At 45.4% G+C, this 14,321-nt stretch overlaps 7 protein-coding genes across 12 annotated transcripts; 4 read left to right on the top strand and 3 right to left on the bottom strand.

Moving 5' to 3' along the window:
- Positions 1-1,737: 1,737 nt before the first annotated feature.
- On the top strand, positions 1,738-5,663 carry LOC132255493 (zinc finger protein 501). The gene is made up of 4 exons (XM_059751559.1): positions 1,738-3,985; positions 4,069-4,215; positions 4,281-4,793; positions 4,861-5,663. The coding sequence occupies exons 1-4, from the start codon at positions 3,497-3,499 to the stop codon at positions 5,179-5,181; spliced, it is 1,470 nt and encodes a 489-aa protein (XP_059607542.1). The 5' UTR covers positions 1,738-3,496; the 3' UTR covers positions 5,182-5,663.
- Positions 5,662-6,591, top strand: LOC132255503 (DNA-directed RNA polymerases I, II, and III subunit RPABC3). The gene is made up of 2 exons (XM_059751574.1): positions 5,662-6,099; positions 6,170-6,591. The coding sequence occupies exons 1-2, from the start codon at positions 5,889-5,891 to the stop codon at positions 6,409-6,411; spliced, it is 453 nt and encodes a 150-aa protein (XP_059607557.1). The 5' UTR covers positions 5,662-5,888; the 3' UTR covers positions 6,412-6,591.
- Positions 6,592-9,082: 2,491 nt separating this feature from the next.
- On the top strand, positions 9,083-9,768 carry LOC132255507 (probable prefoldin subunit 6). Its single transcript, XM_059751577.1, has 3 exons — positions 9,083-9,303; positions 9,367-9,467; positions 9,530-9,768. Exons 1-3 carry the CDS (start codon positions 9,228-9,230, stop codon positions 9,731-9,733), a joined length of 381 nt encoding a protein of 126 aa, XP_059607560.1. The 5' UTR covers positions 9,083-9,227; the 3' UTR covers positions 9,734-9,768.
- Positions 9,760-11,726, bottom strand: LOC132255502 (clathrin light chain). Of its 6 annotated transcripts, none has more exons than XM_059751569.1 (6): positions 11,498-11,726; positions 11,083-11,160; positions 10,601-10,636; positions 10,222-10,408; positions 10,129-10,140; positions 9,760-10,024 (listed from the first exon to the last, which is right to left on the bottom strand). In XM_059751569.1, exons 1-6 carry the CDS (start codon positions 11,637-11,639, stop codon positions 9,844-9,846), a joined length of 636 nt encoding a protein of 211 aa, XP_059607552.1. In that variant the 5' UTR covers positions 11,640-11,726; the 3' UTR covers positions 9,760-9,843. The 6 variants fall into 6 exon arrangements, with proteins under 6 accessions (XP_059607552.1, XP_059607550.1, XP_059607554.1 ...); XM_059751567.1 differs by having other exon boundaries at positions 10,601-10,639; positions 11,498-11,725; XM_059751571.1 differs by lacking the exon at positions 10,601-10,636.
- LOC132255504 (dnaJ homolog subfamily C member 24-like) lies at positions 11,723-12,314 on the bottom strand. The gene is made up of 2 exons (XM_059751575.1): positions 12,229-12,314; positions 11,723-12,173 (listed from the first exon to the last, which is right to left on the bottom strand). Exon 2 carries the CDS (start codon positions 12,157-12,159, stop codon positions 11,740-11,742), a length of 420 nt encoding a protein of 139 aa, XP_059607558.1. The 5' UTR covers positions 12,160-12,173; positions 12,229-12,314; the 3' UTR covers positions 11,723-11,739.
- Positions 12,315-12,345: 31 nt separating this feature from the next.
- LOC132255496 (26S proteasome regulatory subunit 6B) lies at positions 12,346-13,741 on the top strand. Its single transcript, XM_059751562.1, has 2 exons — positions 12,346-12,461; positions 12,530-13,741. The coding sequence occupies exons 1-2, from the start codon at positions 12,429-12,431 to the stop codon at positions 13,739-13,741; spliced, it is 1,245 nt and encodes a 414-aa protein (XP_059607545.1). The 5' UTR covers positions 12,346-12,428.
- LOC132255505 (small ribosomal subunit protein uS12m) lies at positions 13,729-14,317 on the bottom strand. Its single transcript, XM_059751576.1, has 2 exons — positions 14,207-14,317; positions 13,729-14,132 (listed from the first exon to the last, which is right to left on the bottom strand). The coding sequence occupies exons 1-2, from the start codon at positions 14,256-14,258 to the stop codon at positions 13,774-13,776; spliced, it is 411 nt and encodes a 136-aa protein (XP_059607559.1). The 5' UTR covers positions 14,259-14,317; the 3' UTR covers positions 13,729-13,773.
- Between the last annotated feature and the right edge of the window lie 4 nt (positions 14,318-14,321).

The following is a 14,321-nucleotide window of genomic DNA, read 5'->3' as shown; positions in this document are numbered from 1 at the left end:
AAATTATTGAGATGTTTAACTATTGATTACCAAATTAAGTCAGCTTCAAATTATTCAGTGTGCAAATTGTGAAACAATTCATACTCTTTCTCTCTCTCTCTCTCTCTCTCTCTCTCTTCTCTTTGAAGGCGAATAAACATTTATAAAAGTATTCTTTCAACAAATTTCATTATTTAGTAAAATTATCTCATCATAATCACCGCTTTTGGATTTCCTCCGCAGTGATATTGACTAGAAAAAAATCATTGATGTTAAGTTCGGAAATGACTAAAAGCGCGAGTGGAAATCATTTTTACGGGAAAAGTCTAATCATAAATAGGTTTAATTCCTGTACTTACACAAATCCTCTTTACTCTGATATCAAAAGTTATTCAGTTTCCATCATCAATCATCAATTTCTTATTAATATCATTAATTACTCGCCAGTCAGAACACTGAAAGCACAGTTTTCTAAGAAGAAGACTCCTAAAGAAAATTCTTCATATACCTCAAATCAAAAGAAACGTTTTATGCTGATGTGCAAAGGTGCGTATTTATTTTACTTCATAGATTATACATTTGTAGATAAAGTGATTCAAGTGGAAGACATCCAGACAAAGGCCGTAAAGTTCCAATTCTGTTGTTGATTAGCCGGGAATTCCTGGGAGTCCTTGACTCGCGAGACAAAAGAAGCATGATAAACAACCCTCTAATCCAGCCGGATCGACTTCTGTCTCATTCTGGGCCTGAACTTGAACTGTCAAAAAAGCGACGAAGGCGAGAAGAAGGATTCCCACGATGATCTTCATGTTGAGAAATTACAGCCTTAACTGATAAATTCACCTGCAAAATTCTCGTCTTTTATACTCAACTTTTCCAGATTCTCAGACGAGATTATCAGCAAATTTCACTCTTGGCTGCACTTTGGGAAAATATTGATAACAAATTTGAGGTTTGCATGCAAATTTTCCGCCTCAATTTATTTAATGTCTTATCAATGCAGAATTTTACATGGTTTTTTAGGAAAACATGAGTTTCGGGGAAAATGAACTTTGTGGAATATGTGAAATTTGACCTTCAGCATATTCATTACTTTTAACTTCTTTACTGCTTCATTTATGATCAACAAATCAATTAAAAATTTCTACGAGTTCCTCGTGTTAAATTATTGCTAAATACAACATTTGCTATTCGCTTGTGTGCAACGTGCGTAATAAAAGCCACATTCATATCTCATGTCAACTCAATGATGTCTAGAATTGATAGAAAGTTCATAAGCTGATTAAATAACAAATTTGTTCTCAAAATCCAAATTCTCAGCAAAAAACTACGGCACAATAACGGTCTTGGGTGCTCCAAAAAGTGCGCCAATGCGTGGTTTCTCGCGTTTTCCGTGCAGCTGCGCTGCGATCGCCAAGGTGCTCTTGGCGACTCACATCTCCATGACAGGTTCAGTGTCTCCAAAGGGAATTTTCTCGCCCGGAAAGCGGTGGAAAAACATCAAAATAGATGCAAAGAGGCGGAAATTCTCATCAAATACAGTGATAAATCGCAAGAAGGCAACTTCCTGTCGGCAATGGTGGTGTTTCCATGACAGCGCGTGTGCGGGAAAGTGCAGAAAATCGAGGAAAAATAGCACTCAGGAGATGTCAATCGAAAGACTTGGTTGATGAGACGGAATGTTTTGCGACATTCCTCAAACTCTCCTGGCCATTTCACCTCCAATCCAGCCTGCATCGTAGAATACTGATAAGTATATTTGCTAACTTACGACTGGTGTGGTGTAGATAGCTGGATGTTTACCTACTCACGAGCACCGCTGATAAAAGTGTCTCAAGAACAAACATCGCGCGAGAGGAGTGAGGAAAAAATTCGACGCGTCTCCATTACTCGAACCTTTTCTCGGAGTTTCTCCCTTGATTTAGTATTCAAATTTTTCGTGACTTTCCTGCCAGATTTGCCACTCTCGCAGCGCCGGGCGACGTGTCGCGTGCGGGTGGGGAAAAGGGGACAATTCGCTGCTCTATTGTCGATGGGATTTGGAGCGAGGAAGACCTTGAATCCCCATCAATCTGATGAGATTCTTGAGAGCTGAAGAGACTTCCGATCGAGTTCCACCCACAAAATGCCCAGTCATGCGTTGACGAAGCGCACAGGAAGACTCTTGGGCACTGTTATTGAGTGCTTTTGAGAATGCCAAGAGGAAGATTCCCTGTTGACACGACAAATCTTTTAGCAGAGAATTGAATTTAACACTTTGAGTTCTGCAAAAACCGACTTAGATTCTTATAATTGAAAATTTTAATCAAAATCTTTGCATTCTCATCATTCTAATGATAGAATAACGTGCAAAACTGATTAAAATGTCTTTTAATAAATATGTATCGACAGAGAATCTTCTATAAAAGTCTTGTAAAATGATTCATGTGAAACAAAGAGCAATTTTAAGAAATCTTTTACTGCTTGCAATATAACAAATGACGTGTTCTTTTATCTATAAGCAATTGAGAGACGAAAAAACACTTCTGAAATGCATTTCGTAGAGCAACTTGATGCAAAAATTATACATTTTCCAAAACAAAATCAGTATTTTTCACTCTCACTGCCAATTGAATCGTATTTGACTCGCTGATTTGGTTCTTATTGGCTCAATTCTGCATAAAAGCAGTGACAAATTGAGGTGGTTTGACCCAATTTCCAGCAGAATCTCTCTGTCGCATTTTGCGCGCGATAACAATTTAACATGACTATTTTTATGATATTGTGTGCTTGCGCGATAAAAAGCTGGCACAGCGACCAGAAATTCCTCCTCATTCGTCAGTTGACACTGTGAATTGTGGCGGAGTCGCACGTTTTTTCCACTCACTCTCCTGTTATCACAAGACTCGCCCCATTAATAGTCGCCTTCGCCGTGTTGCACGGCGTTTCTGCTCTCTCTCTCTCTCCCTCTCGCCTCAATTGAAAGCTCACCATCAGTGTTTAAACAATTGGAAACTGCGATAAGACCACATCATTCTTCAGTCCTTCTCTTGCATTTTATATTGTTTATATTGAATTTCTGATGACGCCGACATATTTCGGTCTGCACTGCTCGGCTTTCTTTCAACTGGAAAAAAATCATTGAGTTTCTAGTGTTCGTGAGCAATTCAATTTTGTGTGACCCAAAGAACCTTTTTTCTCAACTCTTAACACCGATTGTTTGGCACTTCCTCGGGAGGAGTGTGCATGCATAAGTAATTGGAGGGTGATTTTTTTTTTGTTATCAAGAAAAATAGCACAAACAAACTGTGTGCGAGCAGAAGTTGAAGAGAAAGAGAGAAAGAGAGAGAAGTGAGGAAAAATTTCAATAGTATTTCACGCTACTAACCCAGGTGTTGGTGAATTAAGAGCTCCATCTATTCTGGAGTGTAATGACAAAGAGAGGATGAACTCGAGGTGGTGGTGCAAATTGTAGTGCTAGAGATAGTTGAGAAAGAGGGTGGGGAGAAATTATCTTGCCAAGGGAGTGAACCAAAGAATGAGAAAATCCAGGAGATTGTCTCAGAAAGTGGCGGCTGCCGCGGCGGCAAAGACGAAGACTGCCGCCGCCGTCGCCGCTGCTAGTTTGGTACCAAAGAATGAGCCAAAGGAGGAGCCCCAGAGAGTGACTCAGCACCAGGAGCCAAGGACGGAGAATGGGACGCGCAAGAGGCGCAGCACGAAGAAGTACATCTGCGATGTGTGCGAGAAGAGCTTCCAGGGACTCAACGATCTGCGCAAGCACACGAGAATTCACAACGACGAGCGGCCGTATCCGTGCACGCAGTGCGACAAGAGATTCCGCCAGGCGGGCTGCCTGAAGAACCACGTGGCGTCGCAGCACGGCAGCGATGTGCAGTACATCTGTGACTACTGCAGCAAGGCATTCCCCATCAAGGAGCGCCTCAGGCTGCACCTCAGGATCCACACCGGCGAGAAGCCCTACAAGTGCAAACTCTGTCCTAAGCGGTTTGCGCGCGGCGGTCAAGTGAGTAGAACATCATGACGAAATACTCCACTTCAGTCATAGAATCAATGGCATGAATCTCTAACATTGTCCCTCTTCTGCAGCTCTCTCAGCACATGTTGTCTCACAATGGTGTGAAGAAGCACAGGTGCAATTTCTGTCCCAGCGCCTTTTCCTGCTCGGCCAATTTGAAGTTGCACACGAAAGCGCACAACGACGAGCGTGATTACACGTGTCACAAGTGTGGCAAGGTAACATCAGAAATGCGTAATCACTGACTGCCGCTAAACTACTAATTGACTCTCTCTCTCTGCAGAGTTTCCTGCGTCCGGATGCTCTGAATAAGCACCTGACGTGCTTCCACGGCAACGTGAAGGCCTTCCATTGTCCGATCTGCAAGAAGATGTTCAAGGGTCACTTGCCGCAGCACATGCGAATTCACAAGAACCTGAAGCCGCACGGCTGCGCCGACTGCGGCACGACGTTCACACAGAGGAGTCAGCTGGTGGTGCATCAGCGCATCCACTCGGGCGAGAGGCCGTACCGATGCCAGGTGTGCTGGCAGGCGTTTGCACACTCCAGCGTCCTGAAGTTGCACATCCGGAAGCACACGGGCGAGAAGCCCTTCAAGTGTCCGCTGTGTGTGGAACAGGAGACGGCCTTCTCGCAACTGCCGCACCTCAAGAAGCACATGCAGGCCATCCACAAGCAGGACAAGCCGTACATGTGCGACGCCTGCAGCCAGTTCTTCCGCACCAAGATCGAGCACTTGCAGCACGTGAGCGAGTGCATGAAGCAGGAGGAGGCGGAGACTAACGGAACGGGAGAGGTGTGAGACTCCATCGGCGGTGCTTTGAGGGAGTCAATTTGCCTAATCTTCTCTGCTGCTCTTTCAGAGTGATGCTGAGGGGCCCGTGGAGACGCCGATGGCGCTCAGTCGCATGCGCCTGCTCGTGGCGGTGTTGATCAAGAAGATTTCATCCGAAGAGCGTCTCAAGGTGCTCGGCTTTGAGAAGCGCCTGATTGACAATGTGCTGATAGATTCGCTGAAGTTTGGCAAGAGGCCAGTTTGTGAGGACAACACGAAATCCGAGGCGGAACGGCTCAAGATCAACATTCGTGAGCTTCTCGAGTGGACAGTGCCGTCGCACTTCATGGAGAAGTTCAAGAGTGAGCAGAAGAGCACCGAAGAGTTGCTCGAGGAGTTGGCCAGCTAAAGAGAAATGATGTTTTCAATGGAAAAATTTCTGCCTATAGTTGAGATAAAAGATGCTTTAGAGTGGAAAACTTCAACCAAAAAATGCATGCATTCACATCCTAACTATGAAATTGTGCACAAAAATACTAATTAGACGAATTTTCTGGTGGTGGGTGGAAAAAAAACTAATACCTTTTCCTATTTACACTTCATTATTCTCGATTCTTGTTCAATTTATAGGAATTTATAGGGTAGAATTGCTAGTTTAGAGTTCTCAATTTAATCATTGATTCTAGTCTATTTGCCATTTTTTGCCTTCTGTTTTTAGGTGTACTTGAACAAAAACCAACAAATATTGCCATATTTTACACCAGTGAAATACCCACCAATCAAACTATTGCATACATTTATGTGAATTTGTAAAATTAAATAAATTTCAATTTCATGTTGATTCTGTTGATTCAACCAGTTTTCAATTGATGTTTCCGCGAGGGGCGCTGATGTCGATGAGTGTGTGGAGGATTTTGATGTAAAAGTGTGCGGCGTTTGTTTTGGATTTTCCCTCTGCACTTTTCTGGTGAAAATCCACATTTTTAGCACAAGATCGAGGAATTTTCCGCAAAAAATCACAACCAGAAGTTTATTGTGATACTCCTGTAGTGAGTGAATGTGGGGAAAGAGAGGATTTGCGGAGTATTAAGAGTTTTACTGCGGCATAACCTAAGAATGGCTGGTGTTTTGTTTGAGGACATCTTCAATGTGAAAGACATGGATCCGGAAGGGAAGAAATTCGATCGTGTTAATCGATTGCACTGCGAATCGGAGTCCTTCAAGATGGACCTGATACTGGACATCAACTGCTGGCTGTATCCCATGGAGTTGGGCGACAAATTCCGACTGGTTTTGGCCACGACGCTGTACGAAGACGGTCATCCGGGTGAGTTTTTGGGGGGACGGGGTGGAAAGTGCGTCCGTACGATGGCTTTATTTGGGTGACTCTCTTGCAGGCAGTGGCGAGTACAATCCCCTGGAGACTGAGGGTACGCGAGCGGACAGTTTTGAGTACGTGATGTATGGGAAAATCTACAGGATAGAAGGCGATGAGGCGCACTCAGAGACTTTCAGCCGCTTGTCCGCTTATGTTTCCTTCGGGGGCCTCCTGATGCGCCTGCAGGGCGACGCCAACAATCTGCACGGCTTCGAGGTGGATCAGAACATCTATTTGCTAATGAAGAAGCTGGCATTTTAGACGAGAAGTTTGTATATTTCATAAAATTAAATTTTTCCAGCATTTTCACAACACAACGCAAGATATATTACGAATTCACACATCTCCCAATCATCTCTCGAAAGCTCAACATTGCGATGTAGTGTATCAAAGTATTAAGGTCCATTTGTTTGCATTGACGGAGCACAGAAGCGCGCGGCACCTAAGAGAGTGAGAGAAGAAAAACCGAGAAAAAAGCGTTTATAAACATACTTACGATGGTGTAAACAATGGCTGTTGAATTTCCCAAGCTGTTACACTCACGTTTTTGGTGTGAAACTGTTGATTTTGAAGATGCAAAGTCACATTCTGGGCGGCTGTTTGGCGGGAAATCTCCCGCGGTTTAGCCACCCTTCACGTGTTCAATGGTGCTGTTGAAGAACTTGGCCACATTGGGATCATCCGGATGGTAGACGCCGAAGTAGATGCCCAGACCGATGGCCAGGGCCACGATGAGCGCCACGAAGATGATCAGCAGGAGGATGTTCCACGCACAGCTGCAGCAGCTGCAAAGGAGGAAAAAATGATTTCTTCAGTACAGCCGTCTTCCGGACGAGGAGCGCCTCCGTTAAAGTACCAGCACACGACAGTTCCCGTGAGACATTTGCACATTTTCCACAGTGAAGCGCAAACACGAGGGACACGAGGGAGCGACACAGGACAACAGGTGGGCCAAAGACGACACTTTTCTGGCGAGAGCACTATTGTCCACACCCACAATTAGTGGTGGATTGCGTGAAAAGTGCCAAAGCGACGCTGGAAAAGTCCTCCACCCAGTTTTCTGTCGTCACACTGACGCGCCAGTCGACAGTAAAAGCACCAAATATAGCCGGCGAGAAGAGAGGGACTGTTTGCTAAGGGGTGACGCCGCCGGAAGAGAAAATTGGCGAGAAATTCCTGCGAGAGAAAAGCGTCCGCACTGTCATTTGGCCCAGAGGCGAACTGGAGGCCAGAGTGCACTTGCTGTCTCTCTCGCTCTCGCGCGGAAGGATGCGCGGGCGATCGCGTGAAGTGGATTGGAGGGAAGAGATCAGCTGCAGCACTGGCCAGAGGTGCACAACCGCACGATGTCGGACTCAATGGCCAATTGGAGCGTTGTCCCCAAAAACAAACGAGGCTTTGGGGTCAAAGGCATCAGCAAAAGGAGCCACTTTTCCCCCAAATTACCGAAGTTGACTCATTTTCTTGCGCGCTTAATTGATTTTTTCTTGTTTGACTTTCGTACAGAGGAAAGCGGGGCGAATTTGACAAGAATCAAGAATCATATTCAATGCTAAAGTCTCTTCAAAAATACCCCGCTTTTCCCTAATGAAATTCTACTTGTTGTTCTCTGGAGTTATAAATTCCGGGTTAAATTCTGTGACAATGTCCCTCACTGGATTAAGAAGCCAAAAAATGCACCACAATTGAGTCTCTTATCAGTGTGATTATCTTCAGTCATGCCGTGAAATTTTCCACGAAACAGCACATTTCTTTCTTGATGAATCGCATCTCGGCAAAACGCCTTAAATCGCAGCTTTGTGGGGAGACCAAAATGAGATTGTGTGTCAAGTTCATAGAGTGATTTTCACCTTGACGCTCTTGCGTGTCTCTCACGCGTTGAGCATTTTTAATTCACTTTTTGTCCCATTTATTTAATTATATTTCACAGCGTCATGTGAAACCCTTCAGAGACTCTGGAGTCATCGCAAATAGAGATAAAGCGACGTAATCGATATATTGGCGATAATTCACAGTCAGTTATTATGAATTGCAAACGCCAACTGTATCAATTTGAGGAGATGGAAGTGAGTCAAAGGCTATATTTGATGAGGTTTCGCGTCAGAAATGAACCGGGGGAATAACAGAAGAAGCACACACTTAAAGTTGGATTGTAGGTGCGGAAATTCTTCACTTTATCACACACTTTGCGGCTATTGTGCCATAAATCTTACCAACAGACACATCGAGCAATTCCGCACATTGTATTTACTTGCTAATTGGACTATTTCGGTGGGCACTGCGCGAGAAAAGGAGCCAAGTAAAGAACAAAAAGCTGTGTTTTTGGCCTTTAGCAAGGCTTTCTAAGCTTCAAGGGTCGAAAGCGAACGCTTGACTAATGCCACTTGTGTGATAATTTCTACTCTATTTATATGAATCAACAGGTGATAAAGTTGGACAGAAAACACCGATACATTTTCTGTTTGATTAGGGATATAGATCAGAGTTTTGGACGCCTTATCAGCTCCCAATGTCTGTTCCGTGGACACAGAATACGAACCAGCAGACACATCGAGCAACACCACACATTTCATTAATGTTTTTCAGTCAGAGAAACTATGGACTAATTTCTTTCTACTTCACGGGCGAGTCTTTGTTGATTTTTCTCCGTGAAGCACTCAAGAGCGACTGATGAGAGTGGGAAAAGAGGTGATTTTCACATGCCAAAAGTGAATTTCAAACACAAAGAGGCGGCTTGTCTATTCCAGGGAAGAAGAGTCATAGTGTTTATGCTATCACACAGTGATTTACAGTGTTATCTTTTCACTTATCTGCCTTGCTAATTTCCCAAAATTCCTATTTAATCTACTTATCATCAGTTTTTATAGTATTTTAGTCACTCTTTCGCACCTGTGAAGAAGAGTTGAATGGCGCGCGAAAATGCCTCTCAAGTGAGCGCCAGCGCCTCTGGCAGAATGTAATCGCATCATCGGAAAGGTATTGGGTTTGTCAAATTGTTTGGTGTGATTTGTTTTGCATTTTCTCACTTGAATACCTCAAAAACACCCCCAAACCCAAGCCTAAATCGCCAGTAAACCATGGTGGACAAAGACAGTGCATTGATTCAGAAGAAATTGCAGACGGAATTGGAGCACTTCAAGGCGGCGCAGAAAGGTGAGGTTATGCCTCTGGTCATCCTCGTGATTTTTCTCACTTTTTTCCACTTTTCCGGCTCAGACTTCAACAAACTCGTGCAGCAGCGACAATTACTCGACGGACAGCTGAATGAGAACAAGAATGTGATGGAGGAACTCAATTTGCTGAAGCCTGAGAACAAGGTGAGTTCATCTGTTGTGCGTGGGTGGACATGACTGATTCCGGGCGATGGGATTCTCCCCAGGTCTACAAGCTGTACGGACCAGTGCTGGTACGGCAGGAGTTGGAGGAGTGTCGGCAGAATGTGGGGAAGCGCATAGAGTACATCAACAAGGAGCTGAAGAGGTGTCAAGACAGCCTCACGACCCTTGAGAAGAAGCAAGACAAGCACAGGGAGAATCTCCAGAAGCTCCAGCAGCAGTATCAGGTGGCTATCGCCATGAAGTGAGAGGGTAGGAGGACTCAATAAAGGCGCAAGTGGAAGTCTAGATCCATTATTATTATTTACTGTGAGAAGAGAGGACACAAATAGTCTCCAAGAATAATGCTGGGAATGCTTTAAGCGCGCTTAATTGCCACGGGATTCTGCTTTAGCTGCAGGATGATCGATCGCATCCGCGACACATCGCGGCTCGTCTTGCTGGCCTTAGGATTGAAGTCGCACAGCTTCGCGATGCGCTCCCACTCCGTTCCGGGCTCAATTTCCGTCGACTCGGCCACAAAGTTCTTCTCTGCGTTCCTGCGAAGCAAAGTGGTAAGGAGAGATTCATGGTAATTATCACGTGATTGGCAGACAGTGATTTCTGCGAGAAGCATCTTTGGCGCACAAGAACCAATACTCACTTGGCGGACTCCCTTCAGAAAGCATTCAACAGAGAGCAAAGCGCAATGAATCCCAGGAACGAAACCAAAACCCACCGGCAATCTTCCACTCACCTGTTCGAGGACTTGGTCTTCGTGATGGACTCCTCGTGCTGCTTATACCAGTCCTCGAGCTCCTTCTTCGCCTGCACCTTTAGCTCCTCCTTTTTCTTCTCCTCATCGCGGTCCTTCTCCTCCAGACGCTTCTTCTGATCCTCGCGCCACTTCTTGATCTTCTCTGGCTCCTCCATCGGTGGCTTGGCTGCAAGCACACACAATATCGCCCATTAAAATGTCACAATTCACCCTCAATGCTGACTTTTTGATGGGAGAGGGAAAGATTCAGAGACTCAATTAGCCAGAAAACATAGTTTAAAAAATCTTATTGAAGCGAAAGGGGAGAAATAGGACAGAAAGGAAAAGATAAACTTATATTGATATGTAAATATCTCACCTGAACGATAGCTAATTTCGAAATCGTTAGAATCATCTTCTGAGAAAACAAACAAAAGAAATGTTTCTTCATAAAACATGCACAACGAAAGCCTTAAAAAATAATTGTGACTTCAAAACATCACTTTAGCTGCAAATTTTTCATCACATCAACCCTTGAAAATTATGTGTTATTTCAACAATGTGAGCTTTTTGACCTCAATTTAGTGCTGATTTTGACAAAAAAAAGGGATGACTAAGATGCAGCTAAAGTCACTGTGATTTTTTTTTTGCCTTTGCCAATGTGTGAAGAATGCAAGTTTGAGACGAAGAAGATGAGGTTGTTTTTTGGGCATGTTTGCCAGTTCGTGAACGTGGCAAACATGATTGACAAAGGTGGAAAAATGAGGACAAGCAATCCTTAACACGCAGGGACAAAATTGTGCAATGATTTCATGATGGGATTTTTACAAAAGAGTGTTAATTAAAATTGTCTTGGTTTACCATTGGCGTTAGTCTGCTCGTGAGACTCAATGTTATTGATCATTTCAAAGCTCTCAGATGACTCCAGTGTGCCATTGTCTATACACAGAAAAAAGAAATTAAAAGAGAACAAAAAAACAAGGAGGAAAAATTGCTCCACAGTAAAAGCATGTCAACAATTACGGGATTCTCTTTATCAATCTCAATTGGGTTGAAAAGACCGTCCGGATGTTGGAATATCTTTGGCAAATGAGAGAGAAAGAGAGGTCAACACAAAGTCTGTGTCCAGACAGATTCTTCAGGCAAACCACTGTAGGAGTTGCTGGGAAATCGTGTGGGGCATCTCGGGGAGGCTCCAGAGCCCCCAAATTGTCTGTGGCATTGTTCTGTGGAGGGATTTTGATTGGCATTCGTAGGCAAAACGCCCATTTTTTACCTTCCGTCTTGACTTTCTCTGGCTGAGCGGCCGCTGTTGGTGGGAGTTCGTCCTCCAAGCCTGCCAAGGCGCTCTGCTCCCTGGCGAGGAACTCAGCGGCCGGATCCACTTCGGGTTGATCGAAATTATCACCAAAATCCATGATTTTTCACGCTGTGAAACTCCGGAGGAAAATTCTGCGTCACCGTGTCACGGATTAGTGTTGTCAGATGCAAATGGCAGTGCTAGAAAATTGCGCGCCTCTATTTTGCTGTCACTTCAATTACAAGGGAGCATTCATCACAGGAAATCAAGATATTCTCCTCTCCTGGAGTGTCCTCGTCTTCCGGGAAGATATAAATGCCTCCACAGCGACAGGTCTTGATCAGCAAATCTGTGTCTTGGTCTCGGATGAATTCCTTTCTGTGCAGAGTGGCGAAAATGAGGGGTTTTTCGCAGAATTCTTGTTGCATCAATTCAGCATCGTAGATTTTCCTGGATTCTGGATCTCTCAGAACTTTGTAGGCCGTGTCAATGCGGTGAAACTTGTCGTCATCTAATTCTTTTGATGATCTTTCCGTCTGCTTGTCTGGATGATGTTTCAAAATCAGTGATTGATAAGATTTTTTCAACTCCTCTACAGTGGCATCTTTGGAACACTGCAGAATATCGTAGTAATTCATCTTACAACTCTCTTCTGAAAGAAAATACCAATGAAAATCGTTGCAAATGGGTGAAAAGCACAGAAATACCTCTTCCTTCGAGCACATGTTTACACTGTCAGTTGCCATGCTGTGAGTTTTCTAGCAGTTGTCAAAGTTGTCAGTGACGAAGCGAATTTTCAGAGCGATCTATTTTTGGGGAAATCTGGAAAATTACAGACTTTCCTTGGGAGAAAAGTGCATCAGCACAGTTAGTGAAAAGCATTTAAGGATATTACACTGAAATTACCATGGCAGAAGTGGACGTTGTGCTGCCAGACAAGGTTAGTTTCCACCCTTGATAGAGACTTTCTGGGGAGCTTCCGAAAAACAAAGACTTATTGACTTTTAGGATGAGACTCTGGAGTTGAAGAGCAGTAAGGATGGTGGTCATGGTGGTCTTGAGGATCTGGACACTGAAGATTTGTACACAAAGTACAAGAAGTTGGAGAAAATGCTGGAGTTTTTGGAAGTGCAGGAGGAATACATCAAGGATGAGCAGAGGAATCTCAAGAAGGAGTATCTTCATGCCCAGGAGGAGGTGAAGCGCATCCAGTCGGTGCCTCTGGTTATTGGGCAGTTCCTCGAGGCGGTTGATCAGAATACTGGCATTGTGGGCAGCACAACGGGCTCCAATTACTACGTGCGCATCCTCTCGACCATCGACCGGGAACTGCTGAAGCCTTCGGCGAGCGTGGCGCTGCATAAGCACAGCAATGCTCTGGTGGACGTTCTGCCGCCCGAGGCGGATAGCTCGATCTCCATGCTGCAGCCAGACGAGAAGCCGGACGTTAGTTACTCGGACATCGGAGGCATGGACATGCAGAAGCAGGAGATCCGGGAGGCTGTGGAGCTTCCCCTGACACACTTTGAGCTGTACAAGCAGATCGGCATTGATCCGCCGCGCGGTGTGCTGCTGTACGGTCCGCCCGGGTGCGGCAAGACGATGCTGGCCAAGGCTGTGGCTCATCACACCACTGCCGCCTTCATCCGCGTCGTGGGCTCGGAGTTTGTGCAGAAGTACTTGGGCGAGGGCCCGAGAATGGTGCGCGACGTCTTCCGCCTGGCCAAGGAGAACTCCCCGGCGATCATCTTCATAGATGAGATCGATGCCATCGCCACGAAGCGTTTCGACGCCCAAACCGGAGCCGATCGCGAGGTGCAGAGAATCCTGCTGGAGTTGCTCAATCAGATGGACGGCTTCGATCAGACGACCAACGTGAAGGTCATCATGGCAACCAATCGTGCCGACACGCTCGATCCTGCGCTGCTGCGTCCTGGCCGTCTGGACAGGAAGATCGAATTCCCACTGCCGGATCGTCGGCAGAAGCGCCTCATCTTCTCCACCATCACCGCCAAGATGAATCTGTCTGAGGATGTGGACTTGGAGGACTACGTGGCGCGTCCGGACAAGATCTCAGGTGCTGACATCAATGCCATCTGCCAGGAGGCAGGCATGCACGCCGTCCGGGAGAACAGATACATCGTCCTGGCGAAGGACTTCGAGAAGGGCTACAAAAACAACATCAAGAAGGACGAGCAGGAGCATGATTTCTATAAGTAACTCTTTTTTGCACAATTCAATAAAAAAAACTACTATTTCTTGACATGAGGCAGATCATAAACACCCCGGACGCATTCGATCTTCACGCCAGGCACGTCCTGGAGTCGCCCAACACGACACAGCACGATGTTGTGCTCCTGCAGATTGTGACCGATGCCTGGCACGTAGGCCACCAGCTCCTTGCCCGTGGAGAGGCGTACCAGGACGCATTTTCTGTTGGCGGAGTTGGGCTTCTTCGGCTTCTTGATGAGGGTCTTGAGGATCACACCCTTGGCAAAGGGTTTTCCGTCCAGTGGTTGGCGCGCTGGTCTCACCTTCTTGTGGGGTCCCAACCTGTGCAATCGATAGAGCGAAGATGACATCTCCCGGACGGTGTTCAGCGAGGCGGAGGCTGGAAAATCCCAACATAACCTCATTTATGGTCATTAATGCAGAGAATCTGTCTGTACTGGCACTTGTACTCACAGATATTACTTATCAGGGAGGTTGCATTGGAAATGAGGCGCCCCAAGTTCATTTTCCGGCGTTTTCTGGGAGACTTGCTAAAATCACTGAAATCTCCTCTCAGCTGGTGATCTTT

This window comes from Phlebotomus argentipes, unplaced genomic scaffold, assembly GCF_947086385.1.
Source record: "Phlebotomus argentipes unplaced genomic scaffold, Phlebotomus argentipes genome assembly contig_5, whole genome shotgun sequence".
NCBI classification, from domain to species: Eukaryota; Metazoa; Arthropoda; class Insecta; order Diptera; family Psychodidae; genus Phlebotomus; species Phlebotomus argentipes.
The sequence above is the reverse complement of the archived record's forward strand: the minus strand, read 5'-3'. Positions and strand labels throughout refer to the sequence as shown.

Bases quoted from the DNA above. Each gene is read 5' to 3' on its own strand.
- LOC132255496 (XM_059751562.1), top strand. From the start codon at position 12,429: ATGGCAGAAGTGGACGTTGTGCTGCCAGACAAG. The intron at 12,462-12,529 runs GTTAGTTTCCAC...ATTGACTTTTAG, and splicing joins ACGTTGTGCTGCCAGACAAG to GATGAGACTCTGGAGTTGAA.
- LOC132255505 (XM_059751576.1), bottom strand. From the start codon at position 14,258: ATGAACTTGGGGCGCCTCATTTCCAATGCAACCTCCCTGATAAGTAAT. The intron at 14,133-14,206 runs GTGAGTACAAGT...GGGATTTTCCAG, and splicing joins CTCCCTGATAAGTAATATCT to CCTCCGCCTCGCTGAACACC.
- LOC132255504 (XM_059751575.1), bottom strand. From the start codon at position 12,159: ATGAATTACTACGATATTCTGCAGTGTTCCAAAGATGCCACTGTAGAG.
- LOC132255502 (XM_059751567.1), bottom strand. From the start codon at position 11,639: ATGGATTTTGGTGATAATTTCGATCAACCCGAAGTGGATCCGGCCGCT. The intron at 11,161-11,497 runs GTAAAAAATGGG...TTCTGTGTATAG, and splicing joins AGAGAAAGTCAAGACGGAAG to ACAATGGCACACTGGAGTCA. The intron at 10,640-11,082 runs GTAAACCAAGAC...TTGTTTTCTCAG, and splicing joins CGAGCAGACTAACGCCAATG to AAGATGATTCTAACGATTTC.
- LOC132255507 (XM_059751577.1), top strand. From the start codon at position 9,228: ATGGTGGACAAAGACAGTGCATTGATTCAGAAGAAATTGCAGACGGAA. The intron at 9,304-9,366 runs GTGAGGTTATGC...TTTCCGGCTCAG, and splicing joins CTTCAAGGCGGCGCAGAAAG to ACTTCAACAAACTCGTGCAG. The intron at 9,468-9,529 runs GTGAGTTCATCT...GATTCTCCCCAG, and splicing joins TGCTGAAGCCTGAGAACAAG to GTCTACAAGCTGTACGGACC.
- LOC132255493 (XM_059751559.1), top strand. From the start codon at position 3,497: ATGAGAAAATCCAGGAGATTGTCTCAGAAAGTGGCGGCTGCCGCGGCG. The intron at 4,216-4,280 runs GTAACATCAGAA...CTCTCTCTGCAG, and splicing joins CGTGTCACAAGTGTGGCAAG to AGTTTCCTGCGTCCGGATGC. The intron at 4,794-4,860 runs GTGTGAGACTCC...CTGCTCTTTCAG, and splicing joins AGACTAACGGAACGGGAGAG to AGTGATGCTGAGGGGCCCGT.
- LOC132255503 (XM_059751574.1), top strand. From the start codon at position 5,889: ATGGCTGGTGTTTTGTTTGAGGACATCTTCAATGTGAAAGACATGGAT. The intron at 6,100-6,169 runs GTGAGTTTTTGG...ACTCTCTTGCAG, and splicing joins GTACGAAGACGGTCATCCGG to GCAGTGGCGAGTACAATCCC.